Raw genomic sequence first — 21,588 nt, 5'->3', positions numbered from 1 at the left:
AGTAGGCCTTTATGCCTTCCAAAAGTTCTATATCATTTCCCATCAATAGTATGTCATCCACATATAATATCAGAAATGCTACAGAGCTCCCACTCACTTTCTTGTAAATGCAGGCTTCTCCATAAGTCTGCATAAACCCAGACGCTTTGATCATTTCATCAAAGCGAATGTTCCAACTCCGAGATGCTTGCACAAGCCCATAGATGGAGCGCTGGAGCTTGCATACCTTGTTAGCATTCTTAGGATCGACAAAACCTTCCGGCTGCATCATATACAATTCTTCCTTAAGGAAGCCGTTAAGGAATGCCGTTTTGACGTCCATTTGCCATATTTCATAATCATAGAATGCGGCAATTGCTAACATGATTCGGACGGACTTCAGCTTCGCTACGATGAGAATGATTCATCATAGTCAACCCCTTGAACTTGTCGATAACCCTTAGCGACAAGTCGAGCTTTATAGATGGTAACATTACCATCCGCGTCTGTCTTCTTCTTAAAGATCCATTTATTTTCTATCGCTCCCTGATCATCGGGCAAGTCTGTCAAAGTCCATACTTTGTTTTCATACATGGATCCTATCTCAGATTGCATGGCTTCAAGCCATTTGTTGGAATCTAGGCCCACCATCGCTTCTTCATAGTTCGAAGGTTCACCGTTGTCTAACAACATGATTTACAGGATAGGGTTGCCATACCATTCTGGTGTGGAACGTGTCCTTGTGGACCTACGAAGTTCAGTAGCAACTTGATCCGAAGTACCTTGATCATCATCATTAACTTCCTTTATAGCCGGTGCAGGCACCACAGAAACATCTTCCTGAGCTGCGCTACTTTACGGTTCAAGAGGCAGTACTTCATCAAGTTCTACTTTCCTCCCACTTACTTCTTTCAAGAGAAACTCTTTCTCCAGAAAGGACCCGTTTTTGGCAACAAAGATCTTGCCTTCGGATCTGAGGTAGAAGGTATACCCAATGGTTTCCCTAGGGTATCCTATGGAGACGCATTTTCCGACTTGGGTTCGAGCTTTTCAGGTTGAAATTTCTTGACATAAGCATCGCATCCCCAAACTTTTAGAAATGATAGCTTAGGTTTCTTCCCAAACCATAATTCATACGGTGTCGTCTCAACGGATTTAGACGGTGCCCTATTTAAAGTGAATGTAGCTGTCTCTAAAGCGTATACCCAAAATGATAGCAGTAAATTGGTAAGAGACATCATAGATCGCACCATATCCAATAGAGTGCGATTACGATGTTCAGACACACCGTTACGCTGAGGTGTTCCAGGCGGCGTGAGTTGTGAAACAATTCCACATTTTCTTAAGTGCATACCAAATTCGTGACTCAAATATTCTCCCCCACAATCTGATCGTAAGAACTTTATTTTTCTGTCACCTTGATTCTCCACCTCACTCTGAAATTCCTTGAACTTTTCAAAGGTCTTAGACTTGTGTTTCATTAAGTAGACATACCCATATCTACTTAAGTCATCAGTGAGGGTGAGAACATAATGATAGACACCGCGAGCCTCAGCGCTCATTGGACCGCACACATCAGTATGTATAATTTCCAATAAGTTGGTTGCTCGCTCCATTGTTCCGAAGAACGAAGTCTTGGTCATTTTGCCCATGAGGCATGGTTCGCACGTGTCAAATAATTCATAATCAAGAGACTCCAAAAGTCCATCTACATGGAGCTTCTTCATGCGTTTGACACCAATGTGACCAAGGCGGCAGTGCCACAAGTATGTGGGACTATCATTATTAACCTTACATCTTTTGGTATTGACACTATGAATATGTGTAACATCACGTTCGAGATTCAATAAGAATAAACCATTGACCACCGGGCATGACCATAAAACATATCTCTCATATAAATAGAACAACCATTATTCTCGGATTTAAATGAGTAGCCATCTCGCATTAAACGAGATCTAGATACAATGTTCATGCTCAAAGCTGGCACTAAATTACAATTTTTGAGGTTTAAAACTAATCCCGTAGGTAAATGTAGAGGTAGCGTGCCGACGGCGATCACATCGACCTTGGAACCATTCCCGACGCACATCGTCACCTCGTCCCTCGCCAGTCTCCGCTTATTCTACAGCTCCTGTTTTGAGTTACAAATATGAGCAACCGCACCGGTATCAAATACCCAGGAGCTACTACGAGTACTAGTAAGGTACACATCAATAACATGTATATCACACATATACCTTTGGTGTTGCCGGCCTTTTTATCCGCTAAGTACTTGGGGCAGTTCCGCTTCCAGTGACCGTTTCCCTTGCAATAAAAGCACTCAGTCTCAGGTTTGGGTCCATGCTTTGGCTTCTTCCCGGCAACTGGCTTACCGGGCACAGCAACTCCCTTGCTGTCCTTCTTGAAGTTCTTCTTACCCTTGCCTTTCTTGAAACTAGCGGTTTTATTGACCATCAACACTTGATGTTCCTTTTTGATCTCCACCTCCGCTAATTTCAGCATTGAATATACCTCAGGAATGGTTTTCTCCATCCCTTGCATATTGAAATTCATCACAAAGCTCTTGTAGCTAGGTGGAAGCGATTGAAGATTCTGTCAACGACCGCGTCATCCGGGAGATTAACTCCCAGCTGAGACAAGCGGTTGTGCAACCCAGACATTTTGAGTATGTGCTCGCTGACAGAACTATTCTCCTCCATCTTACAATTGTAGAACTTGTCGGAAACTTCATATCTCTCGACCTGTGCATGAGCTTGGAAAACCATTTTCAGCTCTTGGAACATCTCATATGCTCTGTGCTGCTCAAAATGCTTTTTGAGCCCCGGTTCTAAGCTGTAAAGCATGCCGCACTGAACCAGGGAGTAATCATCACTACGCGACGGCCAGGCGTTCATAACTTCTTGAGTTGCTGGGAAAATGGGTGCTTCACCTAGCGGTGCTTCTAGGACATATGCTTTCTTGGCAGCTATGAGGATGATCCTCAAGTTCTAGACCCAGTCCGTATAGTTGCTACCATCGTCTTTCAGCTTGGTTTTCTCTAGGAACGCGTTGAAGTTGAGGGCAACATTAGCGTGGGCCATTTGATCTACCAGACATATTGCAAAGATTTTAGACTAAGTTCATGATAATTAAGTTCATCTAATCAAATTATTTAATGAACTCCCACTCAGATAGACATCCTCTAGTCATCTAAGTGATACATGATCCGAGTCAACTAGGTTGTGCCCGATCATCACATGAGACGGACTAGTCATCATCGGTGAACATCTTCATGTTGATCGTATCTGCTATACGACTCATGTTCGACCTTTCGGTCTCTTGTGTTCCGAGGCCATGTCTGTACATGCTAGGCTCGTCAAGTCAACCCAAGTGTTTTGCATGTGTAAATCTAGCTTACACCCGTTGTATGCGAACGTTAGAATCTATCACACCCGATCATCACGTGGTGCTTCGAAACAACAAACTTTTGCAACGATGCACAGTTAGGGGGAACACTTTCTTGAAATTTTATGAGGGATCATCTTATTTATGCTACCGCCGTTCTAAGCAAATAAGATGTAAAAACATGATAAACATCACATGCAATCAAATAGTGACATGATATGGCTAATATCATTTTTCTCCTTTTGATATCCATCTTCAGGGCGCCATGATCATCATCGTCACCGGCATGACACCATGATCTCCATCATCATGATCTCCATCATCGTGTCTTCATGAAGTTGTCTCGCCAACTATTACGCCTACTACTATGGCTAACGGTTTAGCAATAAAGTAAAGTAATTACATGGCGTTATTCAATGACACGCAGGTCATACAATAAATTAAGACAACTCCTATGGCTCCTGCCGGTTGTCATACTCATCGACATGCAAGTCGTGATTCCTATTACAAGAACATGATCAATCTCATACATCACATATATATCATTCATCACATCCTTTTGGCCATATCACATCACACGGCATATGCTGCAAGAACAAGTTAGACGTCCTCTAGTTGTTGTTGCAAGTTTTTTACGTGGCTGCTATAGGTTTCTAGCAAGAACATTTCTTACCTACGCCAAAACCACAACGTGATATGCCAATTGCTATTTACCCTTCATAAGGACCCTTTTCATCGAATCCGATCCGATTAAAGTGGGAGAGACAGACACCCACTAGCCACCTTATGCAACTAGTGCATGTTAGTCAGTGAAACCTGTCTCACGTAAGCGTACGTGTAAGGTCGGTCCGGGTCGCTTCATCGCATGATGCCGCCGAATCAAGATAAGACTAGTAACGGCAAGTAAATTGACAAAATCGACGCCCACAACAACTTGTGTTCTACTCGTGCATAGAAACTACGCATATACCTAGCTCATTATGCCAATGTTGGGGATCGTTGCAGAAATTAAAAAAATTATACGCATCACCAAGATCAATCTATGGAGAGACTAGCAACGAGAGAGAGGGGAGTGCATCTTCATACCCTTGAAGATCGTGAAACGGAAGCGTTGCAAGAACGCGGTTGGAGGAGTCGTACACGCAGCGATTCAGATAGCGGTCGATTCTGATCATAGCACCGAACAACGGCGCCTCCGCGTTCAACACATGTGCAGCTCATTGACGTCTCCTGTGCCTTGATCCAGCAAGGAGGAGGGAGAGGTTGGGGAAGACAACTCCAGCAGCAGTACGACGGCGTGGTGGTGGTGGAGCAGCGGTTCTCCGGCAGGGCTTTGCCAAGCTCAAACGGAGGAGGAGAGGTGTTGGAGAGGGGGAGGGCTGCGCCTTGGATGAGGTGCTGCTGTCCTCCCTCCTTTCCTCTATTTATAGGGCGAAGGGGGAAGGGGGTCGGCCCCTCTAGATGAGATCTAGAGGGGGACGGCGGCCAAGGGGAGGGGGCTTGCCCCCCAAGACAAGGGGGCGCCCCCTTTAAGCCCCCCCCCCAACCCTAGGCGCATGGGCCCTAGGGGGGATGGCGCCCAGCCCACTTAGGGGATGGTTCCCTTCCACATACATCCCATAGGGACCTATGGGGCAGGTGGACCCTCCTGGTGGACCCCCGGAACCCCTTCGGTGGTCCCGGTACAATACCTACAAACCCCCGAATACTTTCGGTGACCGTATGATGACTTCCCATATATAAATCTTCACCTCCGGACCATTCCAGAACTCCTCGTGATGTCCGGGATCTCATCCGGGACTCCCAACAACATTCAGTAACCACATACTATTTCCCATAACAACTCTAGCGTCACCGAACCTTAAGTGTGTAGACCCTACGGGTTCGGGAATCATGCAGACATGACCGAGACAGCTCTCCGGCCAATAACCAATAGCGGGGTCTAGATACCCATGTTGGCTCCCACATGTTCCACGATGATCTCATCGGATGAACCATGATGTCGAGGATTCAAGCAATCCCGTATACAATTCCCTTTGTCAATCGGTACGTTACTTGCCCGAGAATCGATCGTCGGTATCCCAATACCTCGTTCAATCTCGTACTGGCAAGTCATTTTACTCGTACCTTAATGCATGATCTCGTGGACAACTACTTAGTCACATTGAGCTCATTATGATGATGCATTACCGAGAGGGCCCAGAGATACCTCTCCGTCATACGGAGTGATAAATCCCAGTCTCGATTCGTGCCAACCCAACAGACACTTTCGGAGATACATGTAGTGCACCTTTATAGACACCCAGTTACGTTGTGACGTTTGGTACACCCAAAGCATTCCTACGGTATTCGGGAGTTGCACAATCTCATGGTCTAAGGAAATGATACTTGACATTAGAAAAGCTTTAGCAAACGAACTACACGATCTTGTGCTATGCTTAGGATTGGGTCTTGTCCATCACATCATTCTTATAATGATGTGATCCCATTATCAATGACATCCAATGTCCATAGTCAGGAAACCGTGACCATCTGTTGATCAACGAGCTAGTCAACTAGAGGCTCAATAGGGACATGTTGTGGTCTATGTATTCACACATGTATTATGGTTTTCGGTCAATACAATTATAGCATGAACAATAGACAATTATCATGAACAAGGAAATATAATAATAACCATTTTATTATTGCCTCTAGGGAATATTTCCAACACTTCTTAGCTTGTTTATCCTTTATTCCGCTACTGGGCTCTGAGAGATTTAAGTTTTTTGAAGAAAATTTAAAACTCCCATTCACCCTCCCCTCTGGTAGACATACTTCATTCCTACAGGAACTCATACTAATATTGACCTTCAACTTTATCTTCCATTTTAAATTGATGCCCATGAGGGAGAAGTTCATAGAATTTAGGAGAAGTGGTTGTTGTCATTCATGAATATACTTATGCTATAAATGCTTCTCGCATAGAATCATATATAGAGAAAATTCCAAATGTGTTTGTAGTGTTTCGATACTAGTACATCCGGTTTTGATAACATCAAGTATCTTTGTGATATTTGATGCTATCAAAACCACCTCAAGTATACAATTTATTCTCAGATAAATTTAATACTTGTTTCAATTCTGTTATATAAATCCTTTTATTGGGATGTCAATCAATTAATAAAATGAGGGAGATTGAAAGTGCATGTAGCCCACATGTGTGGTTTTCGTAATCAGTGACAATCCCTATATACTAATGATTTCACTAAGATTTTTGGATGGATCCGAGGATTAATGCCACCTATGTAATGATATGCTTTGGGTTTTGGTAATGAATGTCAAAAAATTTCTATAAACTAGCGGCTCGTAGAGTTACATATGAAGAAATCCGCGGGAAGATATTTCATGGATTATGAATGGATACCAACAAGATATGCATCAAGATCTTGAGAGAATTCTTAGAGAGAAGAATTGATGGTTGATAAATTCTTGGTGCAAACGATTTAAGTGATGTGTCTCTTTGGTGATTTTGGCAAAGAAGAGGAGATCGAGGGATGACAAAAATGATGTCAATGTGAATCTCAGTGGCCAATGCAGCCAAAGGATTACCTTCAGTCGACCAGAAATTTTCAGGTGTGTAAATTTGGGAACCTTCTAGAAAGCACTTAGTAGACTGTCCAAGCTTATCTCCAACAACTCTCAATTTCAAGTTGGATTGTCCAAGCAATTGAGTCACACTGTCCGGGGCCTAGGGATCGGGCTATGTCTAGGTCGTGGGGTGATGCCATGACTGACTGTTTGGGCGTATGTCCGGGTGCTCTTGGGTTCAAGCCCAACTATCTAGGCACTCTTCAGACTGTCCCGGTTCGACCATGAGGCCTAAACCCCCCATGAATTGAATCATTTGACTGTCTGGACTAATTCAACTAGCTAGACTGACTGGGTCTATAACTTCAACCTGCAAATGACTAGGTTGAGAGCACCTTATTTTTTGAGCTTTTTAACATGGGACTTTACTAAGATGATTGCAGAGGATTGGAGCCTTGTTGGTCAACTCACGAGCGTAAATCATGTACCATGTGGGATCACATGATCTTTCAGCATGGTAAGCAATTGTAAATCATGTTTTGTGTATGAAGGCATGTGCTATATGTTTGGTATGCATGTGTGGGTTAAGTATCACTCACTGGCTTGGTTCAAAAGGAAAATTTCATATAGTCCATGTGAGAATGACATCATGTGGAGATGATCATGTAGGCTAAGAAGGTCAAGCATTTGATGGACTTAAATGAATGAAAATGTACTTGAAGCTTGAAGTTCCATCTAGGAATGATTGTTACATTTGACGATGTTATACAAGATAATGCTCCCTCATAAAAGATTATAGGGAGCTAATTAAAAACTTTACAAGTGGCCATGATCAAGATAGGATTTCATCTTGAGGCAAGCATTAACATCATCATCGACCTCAAGTGAAATGCTCAAGGCAAATGTATACCTTAGAGCAACTCTAGCAAAATTTTCATATGGGCGATTGCCATCAGCCACATGGAGCGCACTCCATATGGATATGGAGGTCGCGATAGCTGTGCTCAAACACAAATTCACCATAGTGCGACCTCCATATTTTCCATGAAAAATAGGACTCACATGTCATTTTGTCATAGGTTTTTGCCCCGCAAAATCAAAATCAAAATTCAGGCAAACAAAGCTTATTGCATGAATGGGGGCGGGAAATTCATATGAACACAATTGATTTCATTGTAAAGAGGAACATAAAATTTGTCGCACTGCAACCTACATTCATAGAACACCTAATAACAAATTATGCTAATGATAACTATGGCTATGACCATGACCACAACTATTAGTTTCGGTCACCACCACTGGCACGACTATGGTCACCGCCACCGCCATGGTAGAATGTGGGGATTGAGACAATGCTGGACTGGATGGCGTGGAAATGCCCCTTGACATCATTGTCCTAGCCCGACCATTCGTCCATGACAACATGCACGGGGGCCCAAATCTGCTGCTCCACCTGCGTAACTTCCTCGAGGGCCAGGTCCATCTTTGCCCATAAGGGGAGTAGTGGGGGTGCTCCTCCTCCTCTTCATCCCCAAAATTGAAGATGAGGGGAGCTCCGTGAAGGAAATATGCCCTAGAGGCAATAATAAAGTTGTTATTTTATATTTCCTTATATCATGATAAATGTTTATTATTCATGCTAGAATTGTATTAACCGGAAACTTGATACATGTGTGGATGCATAGACAAAACACTGTGTCCCTAGTAAGCCTCTACTAGACTAGCTCGTTAATCAAGGATGGTTAAGTTTCCTAACCATAGACATGTGTTATCATTTGATGAACGGGATCACATCATTCGGAGAATGATGTGATGGACATGACCCATCCGTTGGCTTAGCATATTGATCGTTCAGTTTTATTGCTATTGCTTTCTTCATGTCATATACATATTCCTTCGACTATGAGATTATCCAACTCCCGGATACTGAAGGAATGCCTTTTGTGCTATCAAATGTCACAACGTAACTGGGTGATTATAAAGATGCTCTACAGGTATCTCCGAAGGTGTTTGTTGGGTTGGCATAGATCAAGATTAGGATTTGTCACTCCGAGTATCAAAGAGGTATCTCTAGGCCCTCTTGGTAATGCACATCATGATAAGCTTTGCAAGCAATATGACTAATGAGTTAATTACGGGACGATGCATTGCGAAACGAGTAAAGAGACTTGCCGGTAACGAGATTGAACTAGGTATGAAGATACCAACGATGGAATGTCGGGCAAGTAATATACCGATGACAAAGGGGATAACGTATGTTGTCATTATGGTACGACCATAAAGATCTTCGTAGAAAATGTGGGAACCAATATGACCATCCAGGTTCCACTGTTGGTTATTGACCGGAGAGGTGTCTCAGTCATGTCTACATAGTTCTCGAACCCGTAGGGTCCGCACGCTTAACGTTCGATGACGATATTGTATTATATGAGTTATGTGATTTGGTGACCGAATGTTGTTCAGAGTCCCGGATGAGATCACGGACATGACGAGGAGTCTCGAAATGGTCGAGAGGTAAAGATTGATATATAGGACAATGGTATTCGGACACCGGAAGTGTTTCAGGATGCACCGGGTACTTATCGGGTCACCGGAAGGGGTTCCGGGTTCCCCCGGCAAAAGATATGGGCCTTATGGGCCAAGTGTTGGGAAATGTAGCAGCCACAAAGGGGCTGGTGCGCCCCCCATAAGAAAAGGGGAAGAAGGAAAGGAAAAAGGGAATAGGATTCCCCCTTCCCCCTCTTCCCTTCCTACTCTGAATAGGAATAGGAAAGGGGGGAGGCCGAATTGGGAGGACCCCAAGTAGGATTCCTCCTACTTGGGGCGCCCCCTTGGTTGCCTCTCCTCCCCTCCAACCTATATATATATATATATATATATATATATATATATATATATATATATATATATATATATATATATATATATATATGTGTGGGGGGGGGGGCACCGCTAGAACACACATCAAACATTGTTAGCCGTGTGCGGCGCCCCCCTCCACAGTTTACGCCTCTGGTCATATTCACGCAGTGCTTAGGCAAAGTACTGCACGAATCACTTCACCATCACCGTCATCACGCCATCGTGCTGACGGAACTCTCCCTCGACACTTTGCTGGATCAAGAGTTTGAGGGACGTCATCGAGCTGAACGTGTGCCGAACTCGAAGGTGTCGTACGTTTAGTGCTTGATCGGTTGAATCGAGAAGATGTTCGACTACATCAACCATGTTAAGCTAACGCTTCTGCTTTCGGTCTACGAGGGTACGTGGACACACTCTCCCCCTCTCCTTGCTATGCATCTCCTAGATAGATCTTGCGTGAGCGTAGAATTTTTTTAAAATTGCATGCTACATTTCCCAACACTCTGGGTTTGCCATTAACGATGAAGTGGGTTATTCAAGAGGGGATGGGAGGCGCCGAAGAGAGGATTGAAGTGAGAAAGGGGCAGCCAACAACCTCTTATAGGCTGCCACAAGCGTGATTAAGGAGGCAGTTGGGGAGGCGATAGGCGGGCGGTCAAGGGGTGCGTATCCCGATGAGAAACGCTGCCACGACCTACTCATACGCTTGCCATCTGCCCATACTCCCATGCCTGCTCACACGACACCTCCTGGCATGCTCACACATAAGTCAGGAGATGATGACGCTTGGCGGCCATCCAACGGGCTGCCACGGGAATCCATTGGAGCGGGCGTGGCATTAATTGGAGTACTTAATAATAGCGGACAAGGTAAATGTGTTTTATTGACGTGATTGGCCTATCTTTATAACAAAGCTCTCCTTTTTTGGTGAAATGTTTCTTCACCTTATAACACTATCTAATATATGCATGTGTTTCGTAGACATCAGCCTTGGACATGATTCATCAGTTAGTCCCCCATCTTACTAGGGGGACATATGCCGTACATAAACTATCAGGTCTCGATAGATTATCAACAAAATCAAAAGAGAAGGAGAAAAGATCTTCGGAACCACTTCTCATTCGGATCATGCAGACGAAGGAAGGATTAAAATTAGGGCTTGTTTGCCTCAAGCATGGCCGTGAGAAGATACATTGTCTGTTTTTTTTTCTTTTTCCGTTTTCTTAGTGTATCTTAAGAGACAGATTTCAGAACGATCACTTGGTTTATCTTTGCCCACTCATCTATTTTATCCGATGTTTATTTATTAACTTCTTAGATTCCAGAGATACTAAATAGTCATGCAAATTGAACCGTGCATTAGTTAGTGCCTCACGCTGCATGTTCAGAAGTATTTTCCTTCTCGCTTATTTCCAGTGTGCTTTTGCCATTTAACACGGCAATGCATTTCAGGATAGGAAGAGGATTATCAAATGCTTGAAGGGGCAGATTATGAAGCTTGCTCTCAATGGTTATGGATGCCTTGTAAGTGATGTCTATATATGTAAACTCCCTTTGTATCAAAATGTAAGACGTTTTCGTCTTATATTAAGTCACAGAGGTAGTATATTTTAATGTTTAAATATGATCGTACTGTGTGAATTGTATGCTTTAACCTATACAAACATTCTCCCAGTGCACAGTAATGTCAGATAGTTTTATGCTTCCAAGTGATCAATCCTCAACTAACATGTCTTTTTTCGTCCAGTTCGTTATTTGTCTTCTCTCAATTGTTGATGACACAGAACTTTATACTGAGGTTAGCCAGCACCAATGTTTTGCTTGAAGCAAGTGCTATGCTCCATTACAGGCAATCTGAAGAGACAATGCTTATAGCTTGCTTTCAATATTTTGTAGGTTGTAGATGAGCTGACAAAGCAGTTAAAGGAACTCATATTTGACAAGGTACTAGCTAAATGCCCGTGCATTGCGACGAAACAATTTTTTTTAGGGTTGGCACCATTCCTAGAGCACAGTCAAGTCTTTCTTGTTCACTACATTACCAATGAATGATGACACATGAATATTTTTTATTCTTAAAATCAATCATCTCATGAAGCATACGGACCTCGACACAAGAAACATGTTGTCAAGAAGTTCCATCGCAGAAAATCAACAAAGAACGCAACCCAATGTTATTAAGTTTCCATCTAAAAACAGAGTATCTTCCACAAGCAGAGTACCTTCCATCTAAAAACAGAGTATCTCCCCTCGCTAAAATAAACAGAGTATCTAACTTTGCTACAAAACAGCTCACTCCCAAGCATAGGAAATGAGTCCTACTTTCAACCTCTGTTTGGCTCTCTCAGTGCACCGTACGCCCCAATCCACTCAACTCTAATAATGGGGCGTAATCTTTTTGATTTGTCATCTCCAACAAGCATTGCTTAATAACAAAATTATCAATGACCATGTTTTACAGTCTGAAACATGTACACATATATATTGGTACACAAAAGGTAGACACACGGTGTTTCCCTTGTCAGATAGCTGCCTTGGATTATTATGTTACATCTCAAACAAATGCTCAACATACAATAGTCCACTGGAGGCAAGTCTTCTGGCAGGCATTGTTTCTTGCATATATATATTACTCCCTCCGTCCCATAATATAAGATCTTATTAAATCCAATATACTCATATATTGGATGTAATAAAACCTTATATTATGGGATGGAGGGAGTACTACTTAATTGAACAAACTTTCACCCTCTTCTTACATTAGATACAACAAGATTTGACTGTAACACGATGAAAATCAAAGCCACCTCCTGCCTGCTACTTGAGAAAAACATAAAAATACTTTTTTCCCAGCCAGAAAGTCTATGCTTAGTAAGATCAGTAACTTCTGACTTACATATTTCAGTTATCTTCAATTTGTTTCTCATGCTGATGCTAATTACAATTATCTTCCTTGGTGTGAATTACTTCTTTTAAATACCATCTGGTTTAGAAGATCAAGCATAATCACTTCAGAATAGTTCTGTATGATATGAGGTGCTGGAATACATGTAGATCTTGTAATCTGACAGAAGATGACTACTGACCAAGAAAATCATATCATCCTCACCTATGTCATACATTAGTTAATGTGCAAATGGATGCCACATAGTCGTCCCTGCAGACCGCGACGCAACACCTTGCCGGTAACTGCATTTCCCCCGTACGCCCATCTCATGTCACAATCATGCACCTCGCCTTTGTTGCTGCCACCCCAAAACTCAGAAGTAGTTGAGCGAGCCCTACAATGCAAAACTCTCTGAGAAAATTCAGAAGAACAAGAATGCTGAGCGAGCCCTACACACATCAAAATGGTGGGGCAGTCTTATGCAGTAGTTTGCTATCACCAAATCAGAGACAACAAGAATGCTCAAAGGTTATCACTAACCATAACAAAAATTATAACTTTGCATATAAATCACCATGCAATTTTTTTGTCTGTCATCTGAACCTCCAAAATCATACAAATAGTTAGACTGCTCTTCAAAGGATGGCAAGCTCCATTCGTTCAGATTGAAATCTCAAGCAGTCGAATAAATCGTATGTATTTCTTACCAGCAAGTAAAGCATGTGTACATCCAAATTCTTAGCTGTATAATCATTAAACATTTGCACTAACTGGTACTTCCATAACAAACAAATGCAATCATGTCTGCTCGAAGTGTCTGTTACAGAAGAAGCACAAATAGACATCAGATTTTGGAACAAAAATATATTCTTTTAATGCATAATAAATTGCTAAGTACTCCCTATGTAAAGAAATATAAGAGCGTTTAGACCACTACTTTAATGAGGGAGTGCAGACGCTCTTATATTTCTTTACAGAGGGAGTACACATTATCCATTGTCTTGTAGTTGCTGCCCCGTATACACATAATTCAGGGAACAAAACTGATCTCTGTAGTTGCTTCTTGATATACACATATTCAGAGAGAAACAATGGACTGCTATATATCAGCTCAGCAAAAAAAAAAAAAAAGAGAAGGACAGACCCAGTGCATAGAAGCTCCCACACAAGGTGGGGTCTGGCGAGGGTTTATAGGAACCTAGTCTAACCCCTGCAAAGTGCAATGCAGAGAGGCTGGTTCGAACCCAGGACCTTTTGGTACAAGTGAGGAGGTCTTCACCACTGTGCAGCAAGAGCGCACAAATTTAATTGCATGAATATAACACCTAGAGGCCTGCAACCTGGTTGTCCGGCCACATGAGTGACTCCTAATCAGAGGAGTGCTGGCGGCCTGTAGGCGAGCTCGGGGCAGCGGCGAGACAAGCTGACGCTGGGATTGGGGCCATCTCCACTGGATCCACGGGATGTGTATCCTCGCACGAGACACCTAGGCTAAGTGTCGAGCACCTTTCATGGAGTGGTGGTGGTGCCACCAGATCAAGGCAGCTGCCAGATGAGCTCAACTTGGAACCAGATTCGTCAGCTTGGCACCCTCGTGTACAGAGGGCAGAAAAATCGAGTATCTCGTGCATAGGTTCGGCGGCTTGCTCGGGACGACGACGGTAGGGTTTGGATGGGGTGAGCTAGGGGCGGAGGCGCAGAAGAACGGGGACGTTGTCCGTCGTAGGCGGCGTCGAGAGGTGGGTGGCAGCTAGATGGAGGGGGGGCATTGGCGCTCAGGTGGCCGGTGGGAGGGGCCAGCGGCGGGGAAGGTTCTAGGCATCGATGGATACAGAGTCCTAGGCGTAGAGGAGGTGCGCGGTTTGAGTTGGGCAGGGATGGGGTTAGACCGGAAAGAACAAGTAGTTCTGTGAAAATTTGGGTGGGGTGGCGGGCGTGTTTTTGCAAAATTGCCATGCCTTGCCTTTGCATGCGTTGGATGGAAATCCAATGGTCTGAAATCATAGATGGCAGGCATACCAACATCACCAACTGAAATTTTTATAGGAGTATATAGAAAAAAGGAATTCCAAGCTTCTGATGTGATTATTTTTATTTGTTAGTTATATGCACATGAGACTATTTATGATGGAGCTCCTTGTTGGAACAGAACGGGAGACGCCCATTGCTGCAGCTATTTCACCCACTTTGCTCACGTTATCTGACTCCGTCTGATTTGGTTTTTCTGAATTACAACGTGCCTTCCCTTGTTTCAAAGGCAAGTTACCTGTTCTATTAATTCTTAAGTACTTTGAAGAGAAACAGGCCCCCTGAATTTTGCCTTTTCCGTTTCAGGTTAACTTGGATAGTAAGTTGGATGATGTAGCTGATAAAGAACATGGGGGTTCAGAAGACACACTGGTTGCATCTGATAGCAAGGACCTGATTAAACGGCAGCAAGAACTGTTGGTGAAAAGCGAGCTTTATGAGGTGATACTCAAAGCATGTATTTAACTTTTGATTTATTTATTTAACGACATTTCTCTCGGAGCATGTGTAATATATACCATGATTTGAGGGTGACCATTTGTCAAAGAACACCTAATCGCAACATTACTAAGCTCACATCAGTCACATAACACCCCCGATCCCAACATTGCTATGCTCCCAGTCATGTAACCCCTAATCCCAGCAATAATGCAGGTGTTCTTTTTTCCTTTGCAGGTTCTCATTGAGACTTGCATTGAAAATGTTGGAGAGTTACTTAGAACAAACTTTGGGAAAGATGTACTATATGAGGTAATCTCCTTTGTCCATGGTCTACGCTTAATACAAATGACTCTTAATACAAATGAGTAATCGATTATTGAAGAGCGTCATGATTGCACATATTTTTTCTTTGTAAGAGGTACTGCTGTTATGCTTATGGAGGTTCTGAATTGCCAATTTCAAAGGTTGCTGTAGGTGGAAAAAATAACTTCTTGGAGGGGGTCACTGACAGGATCCACGTACTTCACAATGCTATAGCTTGTGACGCAGCGCGCCCGAGGACAGATTATATTGATGAGCACCCCTTTGATAACTACCACTCCAGCCCCATAATCAGAAGAATGATACTTGATTGCCCTGCATTTGCTGCTACCCTCTGGAAAAAAGCCCTCCAAGGGAAATGCAAGTTATATGCAGATGGATTCAGGTACCTCAAAATGACTCAATATCGATATGTCAGTTCTATAATCTGTTCATCAAATTTGTGAACCATGCAAATGCAACAACAACAACAACAACAACAACAACAACAACAACAACAACAACAACAACAACAACAGCAAAGCCTTTCAGTCCCAAGCAAGTAGGGTAGGCTAGTGTTGAAACTCATAAGATGTCGAAACCAAGTCATGGTTCTGGCACGGAACCATGCAAATGCGAACTGTCGGTTGCAATTTACATACCACATTGTACTGCTTAGGTGGTACTGAAGGAAAAACAAAGGAATCATGCGCTGATATTCTTTTGAACTTGTTGGTTGCTGCAGCTCTAGGGTGGTGGCTGCCTATCTGGAATCTCCAGGTTCCAGGGTGAAGGATCTTGCGAAATCCGAGTTGCAACCGCTCATCGACGGTGGCATACTGAAGCCTCAGGAACATAAAGCAGAGGAGGAGAAGTGAGTTTTCTTGCCATTGCCAGCGCAACTAGGCAACTAGCAATGGAACCTCATTGCTAGTCGTCAATGGAACCTCATGCGGCTCGCAACTAGCAATGAACTTACCCTTGTTGCCATATTTTCAGGTCTGCCATGGAGTGTAGTTCCGACGAGTGGTCAGAGCCAAAGGATACGGATATTGGCGACTATGCTAAAAAAGCATACATGGATATGAAGTCTGGCAAGCTTGTGGTGAGGTTTGGCACCGACAGGTTTACATGCCCGTTCTGCCCCCAGAAGAAGCAGGAATACCGTTACAGTGGTCTGCTTGCTCACGCCATTAGCCAATCATCCTACCATGCTGCAAAGGTGAAGGCAAACCACCAGGCCCTGGTTAATCATCTCGAGATGGACCATGCCGATGCAGCAACCTCATCCTCAATGCATGTACGACACAAACTGATGTTGATCTAATTATGAATCAGATTGCACTGATGTTTTGCCATGGACAAATCGTCAATCTCTGGTGTTGCACTTGTTTTCTTTCCCTTTGGGCACTGATGCATACATGAATGGTGATGGTGCGATTAGCCTTTGCTTTTTTTCTCTATATCATCAGTTGCGTTTATTACAGCGAGCATGGGCGGCCCAGATGCTACAGGGACACGTTCCATGCTGCACAGCGGCTCTGGTATGCTTACAATGGTTAATCACCAAAAATAAATGGTTCTTTTCTTCGGTGTTCATGACACGTGGTGCGCAATGTGGAGGTGGAATGTAACTATGCCAACAAGAGAGTAACTTTTGACAAGGCAGAGCAATGTGAATACTACCAATATGTGGTCTATCTACTGTGTAAAACTTGAGGCACTTCGAAATGAGAATCAGGCCGAGTTCTGTAAAGGAGCGCTACCTCTTTGGGGCGCCGTTGAGGTTCTCCTCCCGCGTGCCAGGGCTTTGTACCTCTTGACGGCGACATGTAGTTGCTACCTCTTTGACGAAGATGCAATAATGGTACCAACCTTTGACGGCGACACGTAGTTGCTACTCTCTTTGGGGCTTTGACGGTGAGCTCAAGTACCCCATGGTTACTGTGTCATCACCTCTTTTGAGCATGCTTGGATCATTGCTTGAAGATTGTTCGGCTCGGACATTGGGTGGTTTGTCTACCTCCTATCCTTTATATTATTTGATTTGAAGCAACATGTTTTAAGTTAGATATCATGTTGATATAAGAAAGACTTACACATCTGATCAAGGAATATGATATAACGTCCGTGTCCATGTATAGACATATAATTTAGTAGATTACTATTTTGCCAAGATGTACTCCCCAGAACCTGTTCTGCACTTACCGAAACAAAAACTCTCGCGTTTGCACCAAAAATCGAGATCTAGATGACAAAGCCACCACACTTAGTTCTCTAGGACCACATTGCATTCACTTAAAACATTACAGTAACCCTGACATAGGTTATGAAGCATAATGTAATGATCCGCAATTTCATGGGAAACAAACACCGTGGAAGACCTCCTTACTAGTAAAAGCAAAACATAACGCATGAATCCGGCATGCGTACATCGTTTGTGGATTTGGATTGGTCAAATGTTATTACCAAGTTTCACCATTAGCATAGCTATTTTACCCACATTGATAGGCATGCGCCTTTCGACGTGCTACATTGGGTATTAACAACTTGCCACGAGATGGAGCATGACACACACGTGTGATGAAACAAATTAATTGTGCGTGTAAACTTGGAAGAATGAAAGATATTCGTTGTTGTAACTTCTTGTCCGCCTAATGGAGTGGGAGAATGAAGATATCGAGGGGGAGGGGGCGGTTCTAAAAAGGACGAAGGGGTGGAGCCAGAAGGGAGATCCACATGACCAAGCCACCTTGCTATTAGTTTCCTCGAACCACCAACATAGTGACTTCAAACATAAGAATACCCCATCTAGTTTAGAGGAACTAGATGATTTCACCGCGCGTTGCTGCGGGATTTTAAAGATTTATCTTGGATAAATTTTGTATAAATGAAATGATGTAAATCAAAAGCTATTATTTTTGGAAGTAATTGTGTGTGGACAAAGAGTATGCATGTACGATGGATCATTGGAGATGTAACAATTAAATTGGGGTATGCACGTGCTACAAAATAGTCTTGGTGGATGATGGTATGTCGTATTTGGTGATGTGGAGGGCTGCATATTGAGAGAACTAGAGTTAGTGGGGAACAACTATTTAGGTATTATAGATGAAGGAGTATGCTATAATGTGCTTGGCTCGCGGGTGTATTGAGCTGCTGCTTGTCCTGCTTTTCTGCGCACTTGATGTTGGAAGGTGTTGTGGTGCCGTGCCACAGTATAAAAAGTCACATGTGTAGTCAACGCACCAACGAAGATGCAATAATCTTAGCAGTAAAATCTTGACGAGGAGGTAGCAACCAGTGATGTCCTCATCCATGTTTCTTCTTGTGATCCATCGAGTGAACATCCTGCCTCCTTCCCATTGTGTCCTCTTTTCCTTACCCTCGCTGAGATGAACCTACCCTATTTTTCCCTCCTCGCTGAGGCGAACCTATCTCCTCCAATCACATTGTACCCTAGCTGAGGAACATGCTATTCTCCTTTTGCTTAGGTAACCCTACCCACCTTTCTCTTTTACGAAGACTTGAGAGATACGTAGCGCTGAAATGAAGTCATGTATCCTATGGTAAGTGAATAGCCCAACATGCTACGATAATTCATCCTGGAGCCCGGGCTCAGCTGCTCCCGGTCAGCAAAAAATTCAAAAAAATACTAGAAAAATTCAAAAAATTCCATTTTTTGGGTGGTAGATAATTAGATGCGTGAGGTCCGCTGCAAAAATCAACTCGTTTGGACATTTGAGTAGGTCTCGGCAAAAAAGACAAATTGGGTCAAAACAGTTCATGAACAGTAATTTTTTTTAATTAGAGACCCCGGTTTTGTCTTTTTTGCACAGACTTGCTCAAATGTCCAAACGAGTTGATTTTTGCAGCGAACCTCGCGCATCTAATTATCTATCACACAAATTTTTTTTGGAATTTTTTGAATTTTTTTTGTATTTGTTTTGATTTTTTCCGTGAGCGGGGTGCAGCTGAGCCCGGGTGCAGATTCGCCGCACTCAACATGCTATGAGTACTTTGGACGAAGATTTCCCTCACCCTTTTCCTTTTCTAATTACTAGCACAAATGCTCGTGCGTTACATAAAAATATATTTAAATTGCACTCTCAATAAGTATGACTAAAACACAAGTGATTATTTGATTTGTGATCCACATCTTTTTCTAGTATGAAGAAAAAAATATGGTTTCAGCCTAAGAAATGTGTTCGGTTTGTGGCTTTCCTGGTTTTATTCCCGCCTCCCTATTTCAGGTGCTATCCACCCACACTGGTATACTAATTGTATGTTTGTGCGTCGCTATGGAGAGAAAAAAAAGTATCCCCACATCTTTCTTGATAACAACCATCATGCACCAAAACACCCACTAGAACACCGTAGTTGCGGCACCACATCATCTTGATGGTGTCGTCTGACGAGGAGGTGGATGTGTTTCCTTATCCGACTGCCATCCATCCCGAGGATGATGTATCAGAATTGTGCTACAACGTGGTATTATAAGAGAGAGACATAGATTAATATTTGATAGATATTCTTACAATCCAAAAGTCAATGTGTCCTCCTGAATTGCTGGCCCCTGTACCCACGTACAAGCCCAGCTTCTCTCTCTCGCGCACACACACACTCCTTGTTGCTGCTTCCAATCCGAGGCACATCACCACGTGTGTGCACATCGGCAGCGTAAATCCCCACCCCACCGCCGCTGCATAATTCCCCGTGGCCACCAACTACATCTTCCTCGAGGACTCACTACCTGTGATACCATGTTTTCTCCTCTCGTCAACCCACAATCTCTATCTCTATCTCTTCTCTATACTACTTAAAAAAAATAAGGTTCCCGTTTCACCCTCTCCTTCGTCTAACCTCTCTATATATGGTCCCGCCTTTCCTTCTCATGTTTGATTTTTTCGTCCCATCTCTGATTTTTCTCCAAATAATAATATTCTTCTTTGGTAAGTTAACAAAGTCTTACCAAATATGTGCTGAACAATAAGATGGGTTTTTCTTCCCACCTTTGATCTTTCTCCTAAATATAATATTTTCTTATCATATAAGTGCTTCACAATAATATGACATGTAAATCATAGCAATTGCATACAAAAACTTGCTAAGATTTTAGCGCACCCATTTAATAATTGACATTCAACCACAAGCTAATCTATTAGAATGTTTTTTCTAGGGATAATCTACTAGAATGTTTATACTCCTATTGCAACGCACAGACAATTATCTACTCGAGTTATAATCCGTCATTAAACTATCATGCACGTATGAGTGTCATGCAACGTGCAACCCATCCCTCCTTGCATGTGAGAATATATCCTTTGCAGTATGCGCATGTGCACTCATTGCCAAGTCCCTCGTACATTCTCACAGTCCTTTTTAGGCGTCTTGATCGATGATATCCTAGGTAACTTGTGTATATGAGTTGGTGTGAATCGGTCTAAAGGAGCGAGGTAGGACTATTTTTAACATGAAAATGTCGATGCTGAGTTGGTTGCTCGAGCCACGTTTCTTCAACTAGGCCGAAGGTCATGAGTTCACTTTTTCTCAAGTGACTCAGCGGCCCATAAGAAAAGGCCCAGCGGTGGAACAACATGATCCAATACGGGCGATGCCCGTGTGTGCGGAAGAAAACACTACGTATGGACGGACTGCGGGTTGATATCTCACAAGTGTGAGGGTGTTTTTGGCAAAAGTGTATGATAGACCAAGAGTATCACCTTCCTTTATTAGTAGGTATAAATATAAATTGTTCAAATCTCATGGAAAATAAAGTCAAGACAACCAATGTTCCATCCTTGAGAAAATGCAAGCTAAGTAGAACCAGCACCGCCGGTCCAAATGTCATGTTGCATTGTAGTACATACCAACGCCTCCTTTAGCCATGTGATACCTGCCTCATAGCCTTTCCCGCATGTGTTTCAAAATGGAATGCGATGATGCACATTTGCACAGGAAAATATATATTATGACAACATGTCAACAACTAGCAAAAGAAACTTCAATTCATGTTTCCATATGTTTTGAAATAGTGTCAGAGACATTCACAAAGGCGGAACATCAATCAATCAATGTGATCACATTGGCACTGCCTGAGTACATCTAAATTCTCCAGATGATGATCAAGAGGA

At 42.9% G+C, this 21,588-nt stretch overlaps 1 protein-coding gene across 1 annotated transcript in view; it reads left to right on the top strand.

The window, feature by feature from the left end:
• Positions 1-16,781, top strand: part of LOC123115253 (pumilio homolog 24) — a 154,951-nt gene extending 138,170 nt beyond the window's left edge. Inside the window, exons 2-9 of the mRNA XM_044536460.1 lie at positions 11,251-11,322; positions 11,546-11,596; positions 11,695-11,742; positions 15,020-15,154; positions 15,389-15,463; positions 15,571-15,860; positions 16,200-16,328; positions 16,454-16,781. Coding sequence (XP_044392395.1) covers positions 11,251-11,322; positions 11,546-11,596; positions 11,695-11,742; positions 15,020-15,154; positions 15,389-15,463; positions 15,571-15,860; positions 16,200-16,328; positions 16,454-16,781 — 1,128 coding nt within the window. The remainder of the gene's footprint in view (positions 1-11,250; positions 11,323-11,545; positions 11,597-11,694; positions 11,743-15,019; positions 15,155-15,388; positions 15,464-15,570; positions 15,861-16,199; positions 16,329-16,453) is intronic.
• The last annotated feature ends 4,807 nt before the right edge of the window (positions 16,782-21,588 follow it).

Source organism: Triticum aestivum, chromosome 5B (genome assembly GCF_018294505.1).
Source record: "Triticum aestivum cultivar Chinese Spring chromosome 5B, IWGSC CS RefSeq v2.1, whole genome shotgun sequence".
Lineage (NCBI taxonomy): Eukaryota > Viridiplantae > Streptophyta > Magnoliopsida > Poales > Poaceae > Triticum > Triticum aestivum.
This window is presented reverse-complemented; position numbering and strand designations above follow the sequence as displayed.